Here is a 21,901-nt window from a genome sequence, read left to right on the forward strand (position 1 = left end):
AATGCAATGCTTTTAGAAACTCTACAATCATCGATGCAATGCTTTTAAAAACTCTACAATTATCTTTGTGTAGCAAGAACAAAGCATGTCAAGTCGGTTGTCAAAACTGAACAAGATGCAGACAAGCACATGGCACGATATATACACACAACAAACTCATCACACCTATCAGATGCTTGTTGTCTCAAGTAATTTTGTTTGTTAAAATCAAAGGAATTATTTAGAAGAAGAGTTTTGTGTTTCTTTTAGCATTTTTACATTTCATGTCGCATTGCCAGTTAATCAAATATTTGTGCAATCAAATGCCAGACATAGTAGCCAGAGGCCGGTACCCACATCTAATCCATGCTGTACTGCTGCTTACATGCCTACATGAGCAAGGCACTGAACTGCTACCAGTTTCAGTTTTTGCAGATAACCTTGCTACATTCAGGGGAGTAAGTGACTCCTATTATTTTTAGACACATGAGGCACCCTGAATTTTGGGTTTGACCAGAAAAATGTGATCTTTCAGCTGTAATTGAGGTATGGAAGTGCACCATCCGCTGCATAGGAACCGCACAAGGAGCCTATTTAAAAACTGTACCAAAAAAAGTCCCGGAAGAGCATGAATTTTTACACAAGTGCCCCTCTCTAAAGAAGTTTTTTTTTTTGCCTGTACCCTGGAAGGTTTTATGCGTACCACTGACCTGCTCTCTTTTTAGAGGAATGTGCCTTAGCCAATGAATTATCTGTGCCAATGCCATTACATTCATTGAAAATAGCTACCATTGATAAATTCAGTGTAACCAACAATCTTTTATTACTGTGTTTCTCCGACTCTGAATAGAGTGCACATGCAAACTCAGTACTGAAAGAACCAAATATATATCATTCCTAGACGTGCACCTATTTCTGTAGCCTCAAAGTCACCATTTCTGGATCATATGCTTCAAGCAGCTACTTATTCTTGCATATTTACATAAAATGGGTTTAAAAGGAACTGTACATGCAAGCAATGCTACATATCAAATAGCAATAAAAGTTGACAACCACTGAAACATGTTAAAGTGTTAAAGAAAATTAAAATTAGTTCACATGGAAGAATGACAAAAAAGATTGATACTTTGAAAATCGTTACCAGTACATTCTCGTTATTGTGCTAAAGTTTTTTTTTTGTCTTTATCATCTTGTCTAGGAAGTCTAGGAAGTCATCAAAATACTGGAGGGGAAAAAAACAACTTGGGTTCTTCAACCTCACTTTGTAGCTACAGTCAGACACCAATCAATACAAAAATATACTCCTCATCCCTCTTCCTACACTCTGAAGAAATTTGTGTCGTGACATTTCATGGGAGTGAATACCTTACCAAACGTTAGAAATATTTTTTCCTTACATGCCCTCTGCTATCACCTCGCAGGTGTTTTCTTCTAAAAAAAAAAAAAAAAAAAAAAAACCTGGGGAGAATGTCCTGCACAAGCTCATTCTTAGCCAGACAGATTTGCACTCTTTCCCTCCAGAGAGACAGAACCACAGACTACCGGCTTCTGCAGGTTTACCACCTCTGATTTCTGCTCATATAGTCCGGAGGCAGTTCAAGATTTCCCTTTGTAACCTGTCTATCACCTGATGCAACAGCAGCACTAAATCCGCCAGGCTGCTGCTCTCTAAGCCTCAATAACGCCGCCTCTCTCATTATTAATGACTTCCTGGTTGGGGGCTTTGTGAATCCTCGGCTCTGGCCAATCATGAGTCGTTATACTGGGCCACTAGTGACACCACGGCAGGTTTGCTGATGTCAGAGGAAGGGCCTTCGGTGGCGTCACAGGTGAGTTCTGCGGGGGTGTCCAGTTGGGGCACCGCGGTGGCCGGTTGGCCCAGGGAGGCCACCATAACCTGTAGGTTGTTGTCGTTGGTGTGGCGGGGACCGGCGGCCGCCCCGCCCCGGACCACCTTGGTGACGACCTTGGAGGAGCTCTTAAAGCTGGAGCCTCGCCGGGGAGCCTCGCAGCGCAGCAGGGCCTGGAAACATCTGTAGAACTGGAGCAAGCACAAGCGCATTTGCAAAATTAGACAACCGTCACTTTACGGATGAAAGAGGAGCAAGGGGAGAGAGATCATGAAGAGGAGAGTAGAGGAGGACTGCTGTAATCTGTTGGTGGACCTTGTTCCACAACAGAAAAAGGTAACTCCATAACAGATATCACCTGATTTCGCCCAATCTAATGGTGTCTGACAAGCAAAGTTCAAGTTGCCCCATCTCGCAAGGGAAATTAATTTGCCACATAATTTGCCCCATCTCGCTCTCTTTCTCTCTGTCTCTTTCTTTCTCTACTGAAGCTTCTGGATAATTGCAAATAATTACATCTGATTGGAGCCCTCCTCTCTCTCTCCATCCCTCCCTCCCTCCCCCAGCACCACTCTATCGGCGGGGTTGTTGTGTTGTCTGCCTTTTCATGTAGAACAATATGCTGAGAGACACTAATTATTTGTAAATTTCCCAAATGATATTAAATGTTCAACTAATTACATTCTCAATCATGAGTGGGGACCATTGCTGCATTTTCAATTGGATAAGTGATTTGCTAATGTATTTCCAAAAAGAGTGGCTAGTTGATGGGACCTCCAGTCCCATCTCTTTCACCCACATATTCTCTCATGTGAATATACAACAGATGATTTTCATTTGTACTTTTCAGAGTGTCATTTTTATGTCTCGAAGGGTTCTTTGCTAGTTCTAAATCTAAGAGTTTGGAGTTAAAGCTGCTATGTGTAGAATATTTGCTCTATTCTGAAATTAATTTTGATAGCAGTATAATGGCTGTGGAAAAATGAGACAACTGAGAAACTGGTTTATTCTGTGTTGCTTTCTCTGTGTTTATTCTGTGTCCACAGGTATGATTTCTCGCAAAATATGCAGGATGGACTTACGGTGCAAAGGAGGACCCTCAACCAGACCAGGAAGAGGACTGCCTCACTTTGAATGAACAGCGTGAAGCTACTCAAAACGGCAGATGGTGGAACTATTGAAAAAACACCACTCCCAACAGCTGTATCCTCTTCAATAAAATTCAAAATGAAGCCCTTGAAGTAGGAGGCAGAAAGAGCGAAGAAGGAGAGTGACAGAGCCGGGGAAGACCAGAGTGAACTTTGCATGGGCGTTCACTCTTTGGAGAGAGCTCCGCTAGAGGAAGGGGTTCAAGACTGAAGTGGCTTTCTTTCTACTGGTTAGTGATATAACAATAAGTCTATTACCAAAGCTTTTTAATCAGCTGTTTCCAGAACACTGTGGCTCTGGGTTGTAGTCTGTGCACAATTGCGTAGGTAGCATGGTTACTCAGTCAGCTATTAAGCTGTCTAACCTAATTATTTGGCACATCACAGCCAGGGAAAAGGGCAGTCGCTAAGTTCTCTCTTGCCTTAGACAATATGGTAGCGTTAGCTGTTAGCTCGCTAACGTCACCATTAGCTATGAGTTGAAACAAATCCAGTATTTAAGTGAATAACTAATACAAACATTTTACATTAACTAAGTACTGTGTTTATTGAAGTGATGATGTGTTACTCGATCAGTGTAACCAAACTAGTAAGCTGAATAGTAATGCCAGGCCTAGTTAGCTAGCATTAGCCTGTGAGCTAGCATTATCGTTTTCCATCAGTAGCAGCAACTAGCAAGTGGCGAGTCGTGACAGTGATGTAAAACACTATCAATACTGCACTAAGGGACTCAAGGGGTTGCTAAAATCATCAAATTTCAAATTCTTGATTCAAATTCTTCTTCCCTTGATGACAAGCATGTCCTTTATACATTTTATCAAACTTGGAACATTCTTGTACAAATTCCTTCCACATAATCCATCATACACCATCCACAAATACTGTATTCCAACCAGCTCCAAGAATCCTGCATCAGAACACATCAAAACACTTTCTGGAAAAAAGGACAGGTGCTGTCTCCCAGGTGCAGACGAAAAGCATTGAAATGTATATGGCAGCTGTCAAGGTAGAATAAATAGTGAATGGACCCCTGGATACATTTTTCACTCCAAGAAACAGATTTGGAAGTCCCAGGATTCTGATCTCATGCAGATCTTCCTGTTTCACACCAACCTCAACACAACTTAGAGTTCCTGTGTTGCCCAGCTCAAAGTCCAGGTATCCAGTCTTGTTGATAGAGAGAAAGATACTGAATAATTGAGGACACCGGGAGCAGGTTGAAAGCATAACAATGCATTCAGGGCATTTGGCTATGGTTTAAATTCTAGGCATTCCCACACACGCCCACACACACAGACAAAAACACATATGAACGCACACACATACACACAGAGACACAAGGACATTGTTTGAACAGAGACCACGAGTTAATTACCCTTCCCCAACTCCTGTCAGTGTGCACTCTGAAGTCGCCTCCCTTGAGTAAACGTAGTGTACTTAGTATACTTCACGAGTTTCATGTATACTTATAGTCTACTACATTTTCTCAGGAGATGCAAGAGACGATGAAACCCAAGTCCCTTTCTCAGCCTGTCTCGTCGAAGTGGGGATACCGCGCTAATCAAACTTTGAAAGCATTTCAACGCTGAACAAGGTTTAATACACACTGACAGATAATGAGAGGGAGACAAAGAGAAGATAGATAGATAGATCGAGAGAGAGAGGGAGAAAGACAGTCGAGGTAAGGTTGGAGATGAAAAAGAACAACGTGATGGGACGCAGCAAACATTTTGACGTTGAACAGATGTTGATATAATGGCCTGCGCCGATGTTGAAAACAAATATATAGTGCCAAATTGAAAGTAGAGATGACGTCCCTAGTCGTCTGTACATCAGCTCATACCTGCATCGTTTTGTTAAATGGGGAATCAGTGAAATCAGTTCAAAATAGTTTCCAAAGATGTTTTAATATGATTTTGTTACTGTGAGAATTCTGTGCACGTTTGGGTTGACGTTGAACTTGGCCACCTCCTGCATGTCACTGTCCGTCAAATGCTTGCTGGGCAGGAAGAACGCGAGAGAGAAGAGAGAGAGAGATGCCTCGGGTCATAACCCAAACTTCTCCTCCCAATGTAGCTATAAGCAATACACACATCAGCCCATAAGGTCGTCCAGGAGTCAAGGTTAGCAGGAGGTGTGAAGAAACAAGACGATCAACACCCCTCTGCAGTGCTGATGCACACTCCCTGCTCCCCTCGGCTGTCCAAACAACACACTGCGGAAGACTGGAAAGATGGAAGAGAGGGGGATAGAGGGAGAGAGAAATGGTAGAGGATGAAGTTGGTTAAGACATAGAGGCATCAAGACTAAGGTCGAGAGAGAGGCGAAGGGAGTGACAGATAAATGGATGAAGCATGACAGAGGGATGGAGAGAGAGAGAAGCGGCGGCAGAACGTTATGGAGAGAGAGGTTGGAGATGACTCTGGGAGGGTCATCTCCGACCGGTCACATCAGGTTTGGGTGATGCTTCCAGGATCTGGGCTGATGCTCTATGGGTTGTGGATGACGACAGGAGGGTCAAAGGTCATGCATCATCTCAAACAATGAGGCATTCATCTATTTTTTAAAGCAGAGGCTGTCTGCCGGGATTCTGTATGTTTTTTTTCTGCTTCTATGCGACTGTACACAATGAGACTTTCATCAGCATTTCAATCACGTTGTTTTTTTTTGCAAAGGGAGGCATCGCTTTTGTTTGTCATATAAAAGTCCAGCTCAATTTAGCATAATTGCAGAATAGAGGGTCGGCAATTTTTCATATTCAATCAGTGGTTATGTATATCCAGACTGCAGAGTTGGGTCTAGATGCTGAAATGAAGAGGAACTACTCTTTTAATTGAGTTCTTTGTGACACTAATATTCAGAACTTTTACAGCGTTGTCACCAGGGGCTTGAGAGTATTTTAATTGTCGACGCTGAAGCACTTCAGTTATATCCAATTTAAGGGATCGAAATGAAGGCAGTCAATAGCAAGAAGCACTGAGCTTCCTTTACAGGCATCAGCAGTCAACCCGCTACTTTTTCATTTGACACTCATGCAACTTAATTTGATTTAATAAACTCCCCAATGTTGTGAAGTATCTGCAGACCACGGAGCGTAATATAAAAATTAATAGGTCTGAGAGATTTACCCAGAAAAATAATGATTCTCACGCACGAACATGTGAACAGAATGACAATCATCTCTGCCCCCTTTGGGATTCCCTCACACATTCTCCATTTGGTGAAGACTGCACTGTGTGTGTGTGTGTATGTGTGTGTGTGTAGTGTATATCAGTAATTTCCTCATGCTGCAGCCAATAGCTAGTATAGTCAAGTCCTACATACAGTGTATATTCTAGATTTCCTACTTCTAATTTCCCTGATGAGGAAAGCTATTGACACCAATCTCTTTCTAATAGATTGGTTGATTCCCGCAAACTTTATAGGCTTCAGCAAACACATCTATCCAGGTTCCTGGAGTGGCTAAACGCCCGCGGGACAACAGACTGGTTGTGGTTCTGCTTGTCAGTCTGGTTAAATGGTCTCCTTCAAACCAAACAAGAAGCTAGTGATTTTGCTGTTGGACTTGACAAAGCTTCGGTTGCAATCTTAGTTTGTATCACATTAGGTGCTGAAGATACATGTTTCACCAGTGTTATTTTGTTACTTTTAGCCAGGTGTATTTTGACACATAATATGGTGTTTTCCCACAGAATTGTTTTCCACAATTATTTCAGAAGGCACCAAAGGTTTAGGTACCAGACCTGGGAAGAACATCCTGGGGAGTTTTCTTCTTCCCTTGGCCCCCTATAGTTTCTAAGCCTGAATCACAACTTTTCCATATGTACCATGCTGTGTTTGCAAGATTACACTGAGAGCAATGCATGTTGCATTAAAGTTAGTTGGCTCCTGTTTCCTCATTGGGGAAATAAGCAAAAAGACCAATATATTTTACATACTGTAGCTGCTACGCCTTATTTACACAGTCACCCATGTACATTGCAGTTAGGGCTCTATTTTCATGAATCAATGGCGCACGGTGCAAAGCATAGTCAGAGGTGCACAGCGCGAGCGCACAGGGTGTGACAACTATTTTTGGTAATGTGGTGGCCAGAGGCACATGGCGTACCTGCAGAGCAGTTGGATTAGGAGGAATACATTATCAGTAGGTGTGGTGGGCCTGGCTTCAATCATGATCAATCAAATCGTGGATATATGGCACCTTAAATAAGCCACAGAGGGCAGATGATGTTAAATTAGCTTGGGAGAAGATAACACTTTTGGTTAACGTGTTGCTCTGGTCCAAGGAGAACTGTTGCCCAATGTAAATGATTCAATGATATTAGGCAAAGAGTGTAACAGAAGTTGCAGGGACCTCAGGGACAGTTTGGCTCCGGGAAGGAGCATCCACCAGCCAGTCCCTCAGATCTATATAGAATGCGGCTGCCTGCACAATCCGCACACTGACAGTTCTATGTTGGATGACAATCATTCACACCACAGCCACATGTGTATATAGTTCAAATGAAAAATGTTATATCTTATTTTTTCCTGCTTGAGGAACTTATGTCAAAGTCAAATTGGCCAACATATCCACAAAAAGCTGTTTATGAGCTTTAGGATCTGTTCATGCACACATTGCAGGCGAGAAAAAAAAGACAAAAAAGCCACTTGGATGGTGCAAAGCCACGCCATCTACCATGCACTGTCACAAAAATAGAGCCCTTAATGTCAGTGCCCTCTGGAGCATGGGTGTGGGAGAGATCTGCAGTGATGGTTCCAGCTTTTCAGTGAGACATTAAGAGTTCTCATTGGCCTAAGAGGCTTGAACAAATGCTGCTGGGTTGGCTCAAACACAAGAGTGACGTGCAAAAAAGCTATTGAGGCATTCCGTGGCCTCAGTGTTACACAACATACTCATAGCAGTAGGAACAATAGTTAATTCAATACTACTACGACTACTCATTTAGCCCTTTATTGCTTCTAGTTCACTGAAAATGTTTGTACAATACATTATGCATCTAGTCTGACAGATGAGTTACTACAAATAGATGGAAGCAGTGTAGCAATAGTGCATACACTGTATTATGTTTATGCCAAGGGGTAAATTAAAATATGTGTTGTGGTGGGTAATATTTGATTTTCCAATTAAAAAGCCAATCATATAAACATAATATAAGCCATTGCAACTATTAAGTAAGTCTGCCTAAATGCCCCCAAAATTATGTCACAAATGCATTTTCCATTTAGGTCAAGCCTTGATTGGAGTTCTGAAAACTAGTTTATAAATGGCAGAAGCGCCCTGACTGTCCTGTCAGAGATTAGTATGAAAATGAACAATGATGCCCTACCATGAAGTGGAAAAAATGCCAGCCATTATCTACCAGCATCATGACCTGAAAGACGATTAGGCGAGGACAGGAAATGATTGAGTTTGTTCCCAACTGCACCCCCAGGATCCTTTTTTTTTATTAAGTATCAAACAATATGAGCAGCACAACAGCATGTTGTAGCCCAAGTGATTCACTGACTCATCAGTCACCTTCTTTGATGAATGCAGTGCTATAAATGAGTGTGTTGGCCACAGCAGCCACAGCAACACATATACCTATGATGTACAACACATACATTAAATGTAGCCCATGCCTCTTCATGTTACAGATCAGATTCATTAAATTATATGAGGAGATGTGCTCCAATTAATAGGTCTATTCTATACTCGTTTTGATAATGAAATTAAACTGCGGTTAGTTGTATAGTTGCCTGCCATACAGGCACTGTGATTGGTCAAGAGGCACTCCAACCAAAATATTACTGTGTTTAGCATCATGGGTGCTCCATCACTAGAAGTGTGTTCATAAGCTTGAAGGGTTCTAGTCAAAAATGATCTATTCTGGAGGGGAAAAAAAGACATTAGCTGAAGTTCATCATTCAATATCTCTAAGAAATAGCATCCGATCTGAAAAAGCATTTCAGCAAAAAAAAAAGAAAGTACTTGAAAAAGCATTTAATTTTCATTTTGTCAACCGAAGACTTGAGTTGCCCGCTATCCTTTGAAATGACTATACTTTGTCATTTTTAAAGGGTAGCAGTTAATTTAAAATTTTGTACTATCAATCATTGTGTAAGAGTATCAGTTTGTGAGTGTCATTTTTTCAAGTAATGGACATTTCATTTTGGAACAAAACACTTCATCTATCCACTGTCCAGTACCAAATCCAGTATTAAAATATCAAGCAAAAAATTATACAACACTATAAAACTAGTTTGTATAAGATGGATTTTTGTAATAACATCACTGACCTCTCAATAAGCAAACTGGCTTGTGGCGCATCACAGCCAAATTACATACCCTGACTGCACAGGACTAAAGGAAAAGATGAAGGATTACTACTTTTAAGGTTTAAAGCTGCACTGGGCAACATCTTTTTGAAAAAATATCAGCCTAAATCACAAATTGGAGCTGCAACAGAGAACAGCATCCCATCCTCTCTAATTGAGACACTGCAGATTCGTCCTATTTGGCCAAATTGTTATTATTTTGTTTGGGTATGGTCACTGGCAGGAAATCTTGTCTGCGCACAGAAAGTGACGAATCATTTAAGAGCGCTACCTATCTTGCCAATTTTGTGATTTTGTGATTAAAGTTACTGCAAAGTTTGAGAATCACCAACTAGCGCATGCAAACTTGGAGGATTGAGTGATAAAATAGTATATTGATTTATTATTTTTTTGACCAGTCCCATTTTTTAAAATGTTCTCAGCATGATGGTCTGGATGTTTAATGATAATGAGACATTTCAAAGGTGAAAGCACGGCTGAACATGATGCCAGCCTCTGAGTTCAGTGTTGTCATTAGAGGTGACTCTCATTTAATGCTGAAGCACTTGATCAGTCAGATCACATGGGGAGAGACTCTCAATTTGTGGAATTCTTAATTAAGCATGGTAATGGGTGAGGTAAGGTAAATGGGAAATAATTCTGCTCCATTAACTCCATATAAAATTTAAGGCTGTTTATTCCTCAGCCTTGGGGGAAACTAGCCGAAATCCACTGAGAGATGGCAAATGAACATGCAGTTTATGGGGCAACAATAATGTTTTATCAGCCCCTTTTGCCCTTTAAGTTCCCACACATTTATTTATTTTTTATTTGCGACCGTTTTCTTAGCAAGACCCTCATGTAATCTCAGCAGACCAAAAAAAAAGTACACATTCAGTCCAGACTTACCCATAATGCCCGGCCTCGTGGGTCCTGCGGGCCGAGTTAGGCCTCCTCCGTTGGCCGTTACCTCCGCTGATCGTTGACGGGACAAACACACACCAGCTGCTACTTGTATCTGTACAGCATTTTTAGTCTTCAACTCGCCTCAACTCACAGTTTCCATAGTAACGGGCTGGGAGGAATTGAAGACTGAAAATGACATACAGGACATTTGGTGTCTCTCTCTCCCCCTTTTCTCTCTCTCTCTCTCTCTCTCTCTCTCTCTCGCACTCCCTGATGAGGACGATGATGAGTGGGCTAAAAAGGTCTCTGTAAGGTCAGTGGTTTGAGCAGGAGCGGAGTGTGAGACTGAAACAGGCAGGACAGGAGCGGAGGCCTTCGCACCTCCAGCGGACAGAGCCTGATCTGGAACAGCCCAAAATTTCATGATGATTTCCAACTCCACAAGGAAACTCCCACTGTACCTCTGAGAGGAAAGTTAGAACTGCAAAGCAAAGTATTCCACTTGAACGGCTTTAGGGACAACAACTTGATAAGATTTCCTCTCTCAAATTTACAGTCCGCCTCTATACAGCCCATGAAATCCATTCGAATCTGAAGTGAATGTCTGTAAACCCTTACGCAGCATTTTGTGCTTCACTTAATAGAACAGAAAGAGATGATACAGATTACATTGAGGAAAGAGTTTTAGAAAACTATCAGTCTGCCCAGGTCCCAGCGGGGAATCCAAGAAGATACTTTCATTCTTCCTGAAAACACCCATGCAAGTAAAACTATGATCGTATCTTCTGCTCTTTTTTGTCATAATGATGAACAATGTTTCAAAGAAGAACAAAACATCTTAAATCTTAAGACTTACAATGTCTGAACTTGATAATGTCTTGAACAAAAAGTTTGAGACAGGAACTTGATAAGGAAAGTATATAAAGTTGAATTTGAAGAATTCATTTCCATTTATGATATATCCATTTTGAAGTTCAACATTCATTGCCTCTTAAAATATAAAGTACCGGTCTGTAAAAGTACTGTATCATCATTTGTCAACCAAGGACATAAGTTGCCTACAGAACTATCCTTCAGAAAATGTGTGCTATTAATCATTTTGTAAGCAGTATCATTGCTGGATATCTCATTTAGGAACGAAGCTCATATATTTTGTTTAATGGGCTCGGTCTCTTATGTTGAAAAGAGATTACAGTTGAAAATTGTGTGATCAGCTGAAAAACTTCAGTAACATCAGTAAAAAGGACAGCAATATGTTAAAGTCAGAATTAATGCTGCGATAAGCCTATACTCTTGATCATCTGGATAGCAGAAATATTGCATCTAAATGATGCTGTAGAGCATGAATAATTTCAGAAAGGGCACAAAGCAACAAGGCCATTAGTGGGGGTGAGTTGCAACATTTGCATCTTTATTCAATTGTTTGGAAGACTTTTTCTTTTTTTCTATTGAAGGACCACCACAAGGTCACAAAGTGGAGTCCATTAATATTGTTTAACAGAGACCTCAGGCTGTATTATCCCACTTAAACCATGGCCATTTGCTAAAGATTAAAAATGTAGGACTGTTTATCCTTTCTGGAGGTAAGCTGTTTACGTTTGTTGCTGCTGCACTTTTCTCTTTGCATTGCTTTGAGGATACTTAACCAATACTTCATAGTTTACATATATACATATACATATATTCATAGTTAACGTTTACCAAAACTTGCCCTCAGTCTACATATGATTGTCCTTCTGGGGCCAAACTGGGAATGCAAGATTTTCTTCTAACAATACAAGGAGGACTTTTTTTTTTTTTTGTTTGTTTTTTTTGGGCAATTATTTATTTCATTTGCTAGAATTGTATTATTTTCTGTCTAAAGCTCCATCTTGGCTGATCTGCAGCTTTTGTCCATTAACTGCTGCAATTCTTAGTACTGCCATTGTCATATCTGCAAAAGTACAAGTACTGGCTGCTAACAATTTAGCAATTTATCTCATTATTTCTGATTGAACCACAGGACTTTGCTGTGAATAGCCTAATGTTATTTTCAACAAAGAGAACCTTGGATCCATTTTGAGCATCGCTCTGGACACAAACCTCTGTCTCGGCTGCATCCGAAACTCCTAAATGAAAAGCCTCTGACAGAATGATTCAACAAAAAAACACACTTGTTTCCATTGGCCTGTGGAAGGAATGAATTAAATAACAAAAAAGCGAGAGGTGCATGATATACATGACACTACTTCAAGGTCTGCCATGATGAATTATTTGGATAAAAAGGCTTTGTGTCCCCCTGGTCTTGAATCAATTATTTGGTGTTATATGTTCGGTTGCTTCATAATCAGATTTGGTACACCACATCCCGGCCACTAGAGGCATAACACGGGGTGATGAAACAAGTCTGATGTGAGGATCCGCTTCCCAAATCCGGTTGCCTCTGGGCTTTCATCCTGGCTCCCGTCTCTCTGGCCCTCCAGCCAAAAGAGCATGAGAAGGGCCTGCGCTGCCTGGTGCTGGTTCAGTAGTCCACGGTCTACAGTTTGTCTCTCTTTTCCATTCAACATGTAACAGACTTCTATTCAACAGCCACGCATTTAAACAGCATTTCTCTTCACTGCAATGTTGAACTTTCAGGAGTGCGTGACCATGAATTTAATGAATAAGAGTGAGATAATAAGCGTTGCAGAGCATTTAAGCGTTATACTTTAGGCGGGTGCGTAATCGAAATAAAACGTTCTGAATTTTAAGCTCAGCAGCTATAGTGGTAAAAGAAGTAGTACTAATAGTAGTAGGAACAGCTCTAGTTGATCTTGAGAGGTTCTACTTGTTCATCTTCTGACTGAAAACTTAAAATGAAATATAATAAAGTCATAGAGCAAAAAACAACTCACAAGCAATCCCAAAGTGATTTACCCTGGAGCCTGGTTTCAAACAACGGATGCATTCAAGACATTGGGCCTCATGCAAGAACATTTTCGTATTTTTATCGTAAATTTCTCGTACTTTTTTCGTGAGGTGGACTTGTACGAGTGTGCCACGTCAGATTCACCAAACGCTCGTATCTTCAGAAAACAGTCGTAAATGACCTGCGTAAACATGATGAATGGCACCTGTTCTAAATGAACGCGCCCCAATAATGCCATATAAGGTTAGGCGTCCGGCCCATATGTCGGGAAGCTTCATTCATAAAAATGACAAGGAAGACTAAGAAGAAGTCTACCAGCTCAGAGACTGAAGTCCTACTACCAGAAATAAGTCAACCAAAGCATATAATATTTAATATAATTCAATAGTGGAACCAAAGGTCCTGCTAAAGCCAAGGAATGGGAGAAAATAACTGTTAATGCAGTGTCGTCTGTTGTGCGTTCCCTTACGAAAAACAACTATAGTATCCCTATACATTTTAGATGAATACTAAATAAATATCCAAACAAAGCTATAATTCCCTATAGGAATATTATAGTGATACTGCAGAAGACAAAAATACCATGATAAGGTCACTATAAACTCACTATTGAGTACCACAGACACTCTTAAGTCCATATCGGAGTATTATAGGAATATTATAGGACTATAGTGATTTGTCGTTAGGGCACCGTCACAGAAATAAAAAAAAAGAAATGGCTTGACATGAAATTAGATGCAAAAAGCAAGACGACCCATGACTGCAACAGGAGGGCCAGGAGGAATTCTCCGTTACAGACAGATGAAAGAATAGGCCTATACCTGCCATAATTGGCGATATAGCTGTCAGGTGTCCAGCGATGTCACCCTGGACAGCGACTTGCACCTCAACCTGGTAAGACCTAAAGCCATTTCTCTTTTTAAAGTTTAGATTCACTTGCACCCACATTAACGTTATCAACTGGAGTAAAATAGCCTAGAAATCAGATTTATCTCCCTCTATAATGTATTTTCCCCAATACAATCTAACCTTGCCTTTGTCTCATCTGAATGTTTGTCAAACAACCTGACAATTATTAGAGTTTTTTGTTTTGTCTTTGTATTGAGCGCACTTATAGGCTACTATGTAACCCGCATGGATACTTATGAGATTTTATGCGGCTCTGGGAAAATAAATTAGGCTACGCACTACCTTCTTTTGAAAAAGCCAACAGTGCTCCCTTGCTATTTTTCCTGTTGCTGTAACCACTGTACTGGTTAATCTCAACATGATTATACATTACTTTACAGTGTCATTTATATATTCAAACTCAACATTCCTTCAAAGTGACAGAGATACAATCCATTAGTCAACAACAAAGTTTATTTTTTTGCTTTGGAGAACGGCAGGTTGATTGTACGTGACTCGTACGACAGGTCTGGACCACTTGTAAATTTTGTTCGTACCTAAGAGAAAATTCTAAATACGAGAAAATTGGTGAATGCGGCAAGTTCTCGTAAATCGCTCGTACGAGTGATTTACGAACGAATCTGTGCGTACGAGTGGTTCTTGCATGAGGCCCATTGTGAATACCCCCTCTGGGTTTACAAGCAACACAGTAAAGTACCTGGAAATGGTTAGACAACGTATATTAGATTTGTCTGGCCTGACCTGAAATATGCTGAAATAGAAACTTGGATGAAATAGAGGAAATATCAAGGCATATCAGGGCACTATCCCCTCTCTGTCTCTGTCCACTATTGCAGGGTTGACGTCGCTCCATGGTTGATTATTGGACCTTGCCACATTTATAAGGACAAAAATCCATCACACAATCATCATTTGATCATAATTTTTCCAAGTCCAAAATGTTGCACTGAATAAATTATCATTAATCGACTATTTCAGTGTGAAATTGCATTGCGCAGCTTTATTGTCTTCTATGATCCTGCCACAAATAGCTGGATTCAGGTGTGCAAACCTCCTCCTTAGTCACATTCATCACGGTTCGTCACACACGCAAGTACATGATTCAGATTATGCGCTGTCAAGGAGGCGGACACCGGAATAACAGCTGGTAGGACCGTCAAACACAGGCTCGTCGCCCTTGTATCAAATCGCCTTGAAAACAGTGGAGGAGACTGTGACGCTGGAAGATAAAAGGCACTGACCCTCCCTCTCTCACCTGTTTATTCATGAAGATGTAGATGACCGGGTTGATGAACGTGCTCGTCTTGGCCAGGATGGAGGGGATGATGCTGGCCTCGGGCGTCACCAGGCCCGGGGGCCCGAAGGTGGCCAGCAGGGCCATGATGCCGTACGGCAGCCAGCACATCAGGTAGCAGGTCACCATGATCACCACCATGAAGAGCACACGCTGCTCCCGCTTCCTGTTCATCACCGCGTTGATCCCACTCACCTGGGGGGGAGGGAGGGAGGGGAGACATGGAGGGAAAAGACAGAGAATGAGTAACTTTAATGATTTGAAAGCTGGCATAATAGAATCTCCTGTGATGACACGATGTGTTCAGAAATATCCACGTGTTCTGACCCAGCAATGTGGAAGTGCGGCAGGCGGCGATTCTTCTAACGCCCGCTAGAGGTCGGCTCCAAAAAGACTCCAAACCCGGCCCAACTCCATGCGAGTCAATGGGACCGCAACCCAACTTCTCACTCAAAATATAAAGTCAATAGATTTTTTCGACAAGAGGTTATGGTCTCAGTAGCTAATTTCACTTCTTCTAATGTGTGTACTTATGGGGATTTTCAAAATAATTGTGTCATTAACGGGATATAACGGTTATAAAACGGGGTTGTTTTCCTAGTGATTGACAGGTCGCCTGTCCAGTGATCGACAGGTCGGCGATTATGGACCAATAGTAGACTCTCAGGCTCGCTTTGGCTGCACTGGCTCCAAAAAATGTCAACATGGCGGCGATCGTAAACCCAGTCTTTTGGCTTCAAAACGGCCCTTCAGAAACCTATGGGTGACGTCCATCTTTTTTTACAGTCTATAGTTTTTACATTTGCAGTATATTGACGATCGGGCCGCATGAGAACAGAATTCACATTTTCACCAAAGCCCCTTGCAACGGAACGAGCGAGCCGTTAGAGGAGGAGGAGATGAGATTGTAGGAAATAAAATGCAGGAGATGAAAAAGAAGAGGAGAGGTCCTAGAGGTTGAAGAGGATGACAGAGATTTTGAAAGGGGTCCAGAGAGGTGGAGGGAGAGGCAGACGGAGAGAGGAGGAGGGACAGAAACTCATCACAACATCTACAGAAATGTCCTCCTCAATCCAGAGTGAGGCGCAGAGGCAGCAGGAGGGGAAAATGACAGGCAGCACAGAGAGCGCTCTGTTATCACTGATCACTTGATTTCCAGGGAAGTCTTGTGCTCACACACACACGCACACTCACACACACACACACGATCATTTTCTGGCAAACACGCACACACATATATACACACACACACACACACACACAGAGGCACGCAAACGATCTAGCAAACCCACAGATAAACATGGATGCACACATTCACGTTCAAACACACACACACACACACAATTATGTCCTGACAAACACACACATACACACACATGAATGTGGACAGACACATGTACACACACATGCAAACACACACAAACACACACAAGAATGCTGGGACAAACACACACACAAACATATACAATCACATTCTAAGACACACACAGATGCACACATGCACACACATGCACAGACACACACACACACACAATCACGTTCTAACAAAAACATACACATGAAGATTGGCAGATGCAAGCACACACACACTAACATGGGCAAAGTATGCATGCATACACACAGATACAAACACAAAGATACACAAAATCATGTTCTGACAAACACACACATGAACATGGACAGATACAGGCACACACACACACACACACACACACACAATGGCATCCCTTTAGCTTGCTGTGTGAGTTACAGTAAATTTGCTCATTTTGTGGATGTTTTGTCAGTAAACAGTGTCAGTAGCTCCGTGTCTCAGTGGGGAGGCATGGCACTGGCGTCACCCGTTACACAAATACACACTCGGAAACTGTTGCCGTAAATGCTTACGTGCACACACACATGCACACACACACACACACACACACACACACTAAGACACTCTCGACTCACAAACGCAGGTGCATGCACCCACCCCACCCTCACGCAGACACTCCTGCACACTGACACGCACCTTCGCTCTCCACAAACATGAGCTGTCTCTATTTGTCTGTCTGCCTGATGGCCACATGTCGTCCGCTGTCGCTCATCCTCATCGCCATGGAGACAGACACTGACAGGGAGCCGCTTTCAAAAAAGGCTCCAGCGGTGACATGCTTTTTTAGAGGAAGAGGGGGGGAGGGGGGTGTTACTCTGACATGCACATAGATATACTGTGCAGATAGTCACACACACACACACACACACGGGTAACACACTCGGAGTGGAAAAACAACATAACTAAAACATTAAGAGAAGAAAACTTCATAGGTCGAGCCATCAATCATCACTCTCATGACAGCTAATCATGGAGAGATTCTTCCTCCCGCTCTCTCTCTCTTTCTCTCCCCCCTCTCTCTCTCTGTCTCTCTCCATCTATCAATCCATCTTCCACATTTGCAGACACACACCCACACTGTAATATACACCTTATGCTTAAACATATACTACATACATATGCAGGTGTTTATGCACGCTCTAAGGGTCTAGTAAATACAGCATGGTGAGCCGCTCTCCCCCTCTGCATTATTCAGCTCACATTGTACCGACAATGCGGCCAACTGACACATTACTGTAGATTCCAATGCTGTCACTCACACTGCGGCATTTGCATGAATATACACATTAATATATCACTCGGCTATCACATGACAGGCAGACTGTTTGTACTACTGCCACAATGCGATACACGGCATATAAATGGTTTTCCATTGTGACGGACTAATCAAGCCATGCCGCTGATTGACAGCCTCTTTCCGTTTGGCTCATTTCCAATGGGACTCAGCAAATGGGAACTTAAGGCACACTTAGAGCGGTCTGGAGGGTTTGCTTGGGCAGGTGAGGACAGCAGCATTCAAAAATGCCTGAAAATGTGGGTCTCAGTCCTCAGAACATGAAAAACCCCAAACCACAAAGTTTTATGAGTACTTATTTTGGAAAGCAGTGGGAGGGCAGTGAGCCAAGCCACAGTCTGAACTGATGCTCATATTCAGTTATTTCTTCATGTGTTCTTAAGAAGGTGAATTACAGCAACGAGCGTAAACAAGTCCATCATGCTTAGGTTTAGTTACAAGGGCTGGAACTGGATTTGTTTTGTCTCCCCTCCTGCCACCAATCTCTAACCTGGCGGGATGACAACATCCCAAAATAAACCAATAAATGAGCTACTTGTGAGACCACTTGACTTTTATTTACAAGCCTTGGTTCACTTGTAATTGGGCAGCGTGACCCTAAATGAACCAAATACAAAAAACGTTTCCACCCTGGTTCCGTCCCAACAAAACAAACCGTGCGTGTAATCGCACCCTTAAAAAGGTGCTCTGGGGTCAGCCGACCCCCGCCTGCAACAAAACGGACAGCGCCTGCCCCACACTCAGCAGCAAATGGGACAGCAGGGTGGCCCTGTGGTAAGAGAGGCCGTCCCAGAACATAGGAAGGAAATAGGTTTGATTCACACAACAACCGGTCTGTTCATAAACTGCCATGCATCCTGCCAAGAGTTGAGCGAGAGTTCAGGAGCATCTGTACCATCCGAGCTCTCCTGACACGGTCGCTGACCTGTCACTTGGCACGCTCGCTTGCATTTCTGTCTTTTTACAATCATCTCGTATACAGAAGGCTTAACTTTTAGACGATTATTCCTCGTTTAAACCTAAAGGTCGCCGAGCATTTTGGCTCCATAAAAGTTTCAATTTCAGTTCCAGTTTGTCGCTCAGCCTCCATCACTTAGACTTTCTCACTTTGTCAGCTCTGGCAAATGGACGGCTAATGGCTTCAATCTCAGCGCTGATTGGATAAATAAAGTGGCAGAGTTCGCAGACAAATTGGGGAAATAGAGACTAAGTGTTGAATGATTGCAATCAAAGGCTGGGAGGCTGGTGAAAAGAGCTGGCCTTACAGGGAATCTGTTTCAAATGCTAAGCATGTACCCCAAAGCTGTATAATTAATAGTTGTGAGTCATATCTGTATTCGTTGTCAGTGGCAGAAATCAGTTCATGCGGCCTTTTGTCAAAATGTTGAAAACAAGCTCGGTAATGAGCATCAAAATAGCCGTAGGTTTTTGATTATGGACAACATAATAGCACTAAATAGGCAGTCAGTGAACTGAAAACAATGGCCCCTTTCTTTTTGGTTCAATATCATGGAATAGAGCTGTAGATGATGGGCAGCGGTCCAAGAACGCTGCACAGAGGGAAGAAAGACGGATGGGAAAGGTTTGTCAAGAGAAAGATCTTCACAGCCCGCACTGAATTAACTGAATATCCGATGGCTAATTTTCTTCAGAGAGCACAGAAGGCGCACTGTCTCCGCTGAAGCTCTGGCAGGCTGTCAGTCACTCACACACATCACTCAGCCAGAGATGTTGCAGTGCTGCAGTGCTCAAATAAGTTTTGAACCAGACTCAAAGGCATCACCTGGAAATGAGATGAAGTTTGGGATGTGGGTGCATGTCTTACAGTTTCCCTGTCTGTCTGTGCATGCATGTCTTGTATACGTATCTGCATGAGTTTGTACAGTAAATGTGTGTCTGTGTGCGTGTGTGTGTGTGTGTGTGCGTGCGTGCCAGGGTCAGAAATGAACATTGCCTTGGGCAAAAAATTCCCTTGAAAGTTAATAAAATGCTTGTGAAATTAAAAGAGCCCTTTATTGCATTTCACCCTGTTCACATTTTATTTGTGGTATCATCAAATCTTCTCGCATGAATGCGATCACTGTCCCTTGTGGGCCACCGTAGATGATTTGTGGGAGTCTATGACCGTGGGATTCCTTCTGGTGCATTCTGGCTATTGTGGAATGGTTTTTGATAAGAAAACAACCGAGTATACAGCCTGAAACGGTAGAAAATGTTGGCACCACGTAGCCAGCAGTAAAGGAAAATGCCGACCCCACACAAATCACTGCGTCAACAAAAACGAAAACAGCGAATACTGAAAGAAACTCGAAGTCGAAGGGCAGAAGATAGACTGGTTGGGGACAGAGAGGGGAAAATGGCACCTTCCTCTTCTGTAAGACTTACTGCCAGCTTCCAGCAATATAAACCAAGCGTGGGACGTGTGGTATATTATAATATAAAACAAATCACAGTGGTACAAATGTAGTGTTTGTTTGCCAATATGCAATGCAAAGGTATTATTTCATACAGACAAAAATGGCTCTAAAAATCACATCAAAGAGGCCAAAAATGTGGGAAAAAAATGTGCTTACTATGGTATGTGTGCATACTGTTCTATTATTGTACATGCACACCCATGTGTGTGCCTGCATGAATATATGAAAGATGTGTATGAGAGTGACTGTGTGTGTGTTCCTTCCTTCATGCCTGTCTGAATGCTTGCATGTGTGTTTTTTTTAATTTATTTTTTTTAAATCTGCTATATACAGGTCTTGCTGTCCCTCCAGATGACACAGAAATGGCACTAAGGGCCAACTATCAGCATGCGTCAACCTGTTGTTCCTTCCTGGGAAAAGAGAGACTGTCAGTGGTCTTCTGCTGCCACACTGACATCTGTTATTTCCCTGTCCGCACACAAAGCCATCTATTTATTCTAATGGCGGCATGTCACACATGTAAGAGGATGAATGACGGCGTGTGATGGGAGGGAGACAGATAAATTGGACTGTATGCTATATTGCATATGTGACTGCACTTATGAGACATTTTGAAAGTGCATTTTACTGTAGGCATTTAGCCGAGGCTCTTATGGAGAGCAACATAGAGGAGGAAGATGTGGAAGAGGGGATATGATTCAGCGGAGAGAGGTGTACTTGAAGAGTTTTCAGCTTACGACAGAAAACGGGGAGTGACTCAGCCCGCTCTGACTGGACCAAGAAGGTCATTCCGCCACTGGGGAGGCGGGAGGGAGGGAGTATGGCGATGACCCGGTCGTCGCGAGGGAAGGGAGAGCTAAGTAGCCGGACGTGGCAGAATGCAGGGTGCTGGACGGGGCGTAGGGGCCGGGTCGTGGCCCTGGGGGGGTACAGGGGGGTGCAGCTCCATTAGCCGCCTCGAACGCCAGCGTCAGGGTTTTGACACAGAGGAAGGGTGGGAGAGGCATGACATGGGAGAATTCGGGGAGGTCGATGAGCTGCCGCGGGGCTGAGGCGAGTGTTTCGGATGCCTGGCTACGAGGGAAGTTGGGAGTCCAGACGGGAGATGATTAAAGTTCGAGTCCCTGTTGAGGAAAGAGCTGATTTGACGGATGCTGTAGAGAGTAAAAACCTGCGTGACAGGTGCTTGTCTAGAATCACACCAAGACTCTTGCAGGTCTAGGCAGGAGTAGGGTTGGGAGATATCTCAAATTTAATATCGCAATGCTGTCCCTCCAAAATATCGTGATATACGATATTATTGCAGAGGATTTTTTTTAATTTAAAACTTTTTTTTTTTTTAGGTTTTTTTCAGTTTTTTAGTTTTTCTTTTTTTGTATTTCATTTTATTTCTTCTAAATTCCATCAAATTTCTAGGCTATACATTTGATCTTACTATCATAATATTGCGATATATGATATTATCGAATATCGATATGATCAAATATCAGCCCAAGCCAAGGCAGGAGTCTCTGTGGTCTCAGTGGTGATGGAGAGGTGTAG

At 42.4% G+C, this 21,901-nt stretch overlaps 1 protein-coding gene across 1 annotated transcript in view; it reads right to left on the minus strand.

Moving 5' to 3' along the window:
• Window positions 1–1,726: 1,726 nt before the first annotated feature.
• Window positions 1,727–21,901, minus strand: part of tmtopsa (teleost multiple tissue opsin a) — a 59,579-nt gene continuing 39,404 nt past the window's right edge. The window contains exons 3-4 of the mRNA XM_071918639.1: window positions 15,238–15,471; window positions 1,727–2,020 (exon numbers count right to left, since the gene is read on the minus strand). Of these exons, the coding sequence (XP_071774740.1) occupies window positions 1,727–2,020; window positions 15,238–15,471 (528 nt within the window). The remainder of the gene's footprint in view (window positions 2,021–15,237; window positions 15,472–21,901) is intronic.

Source organism: Centroberyx gerrardi, chromosome 13 (genome assembly GCF_048128805.1).
Source record: "Centroberyx gerrardi isolate f3 chromosome 13, fCenGer3.hap1.cur.20231027, whole genome shotgun sequence".
NCBI classification, from domain to species: domain Eukaryota; kingdom Metazoa; phylum Chordata; class Actinopteri; order Beryciformes; family Berycidae; genus Centroberyx; species Centroberyx gerrardi.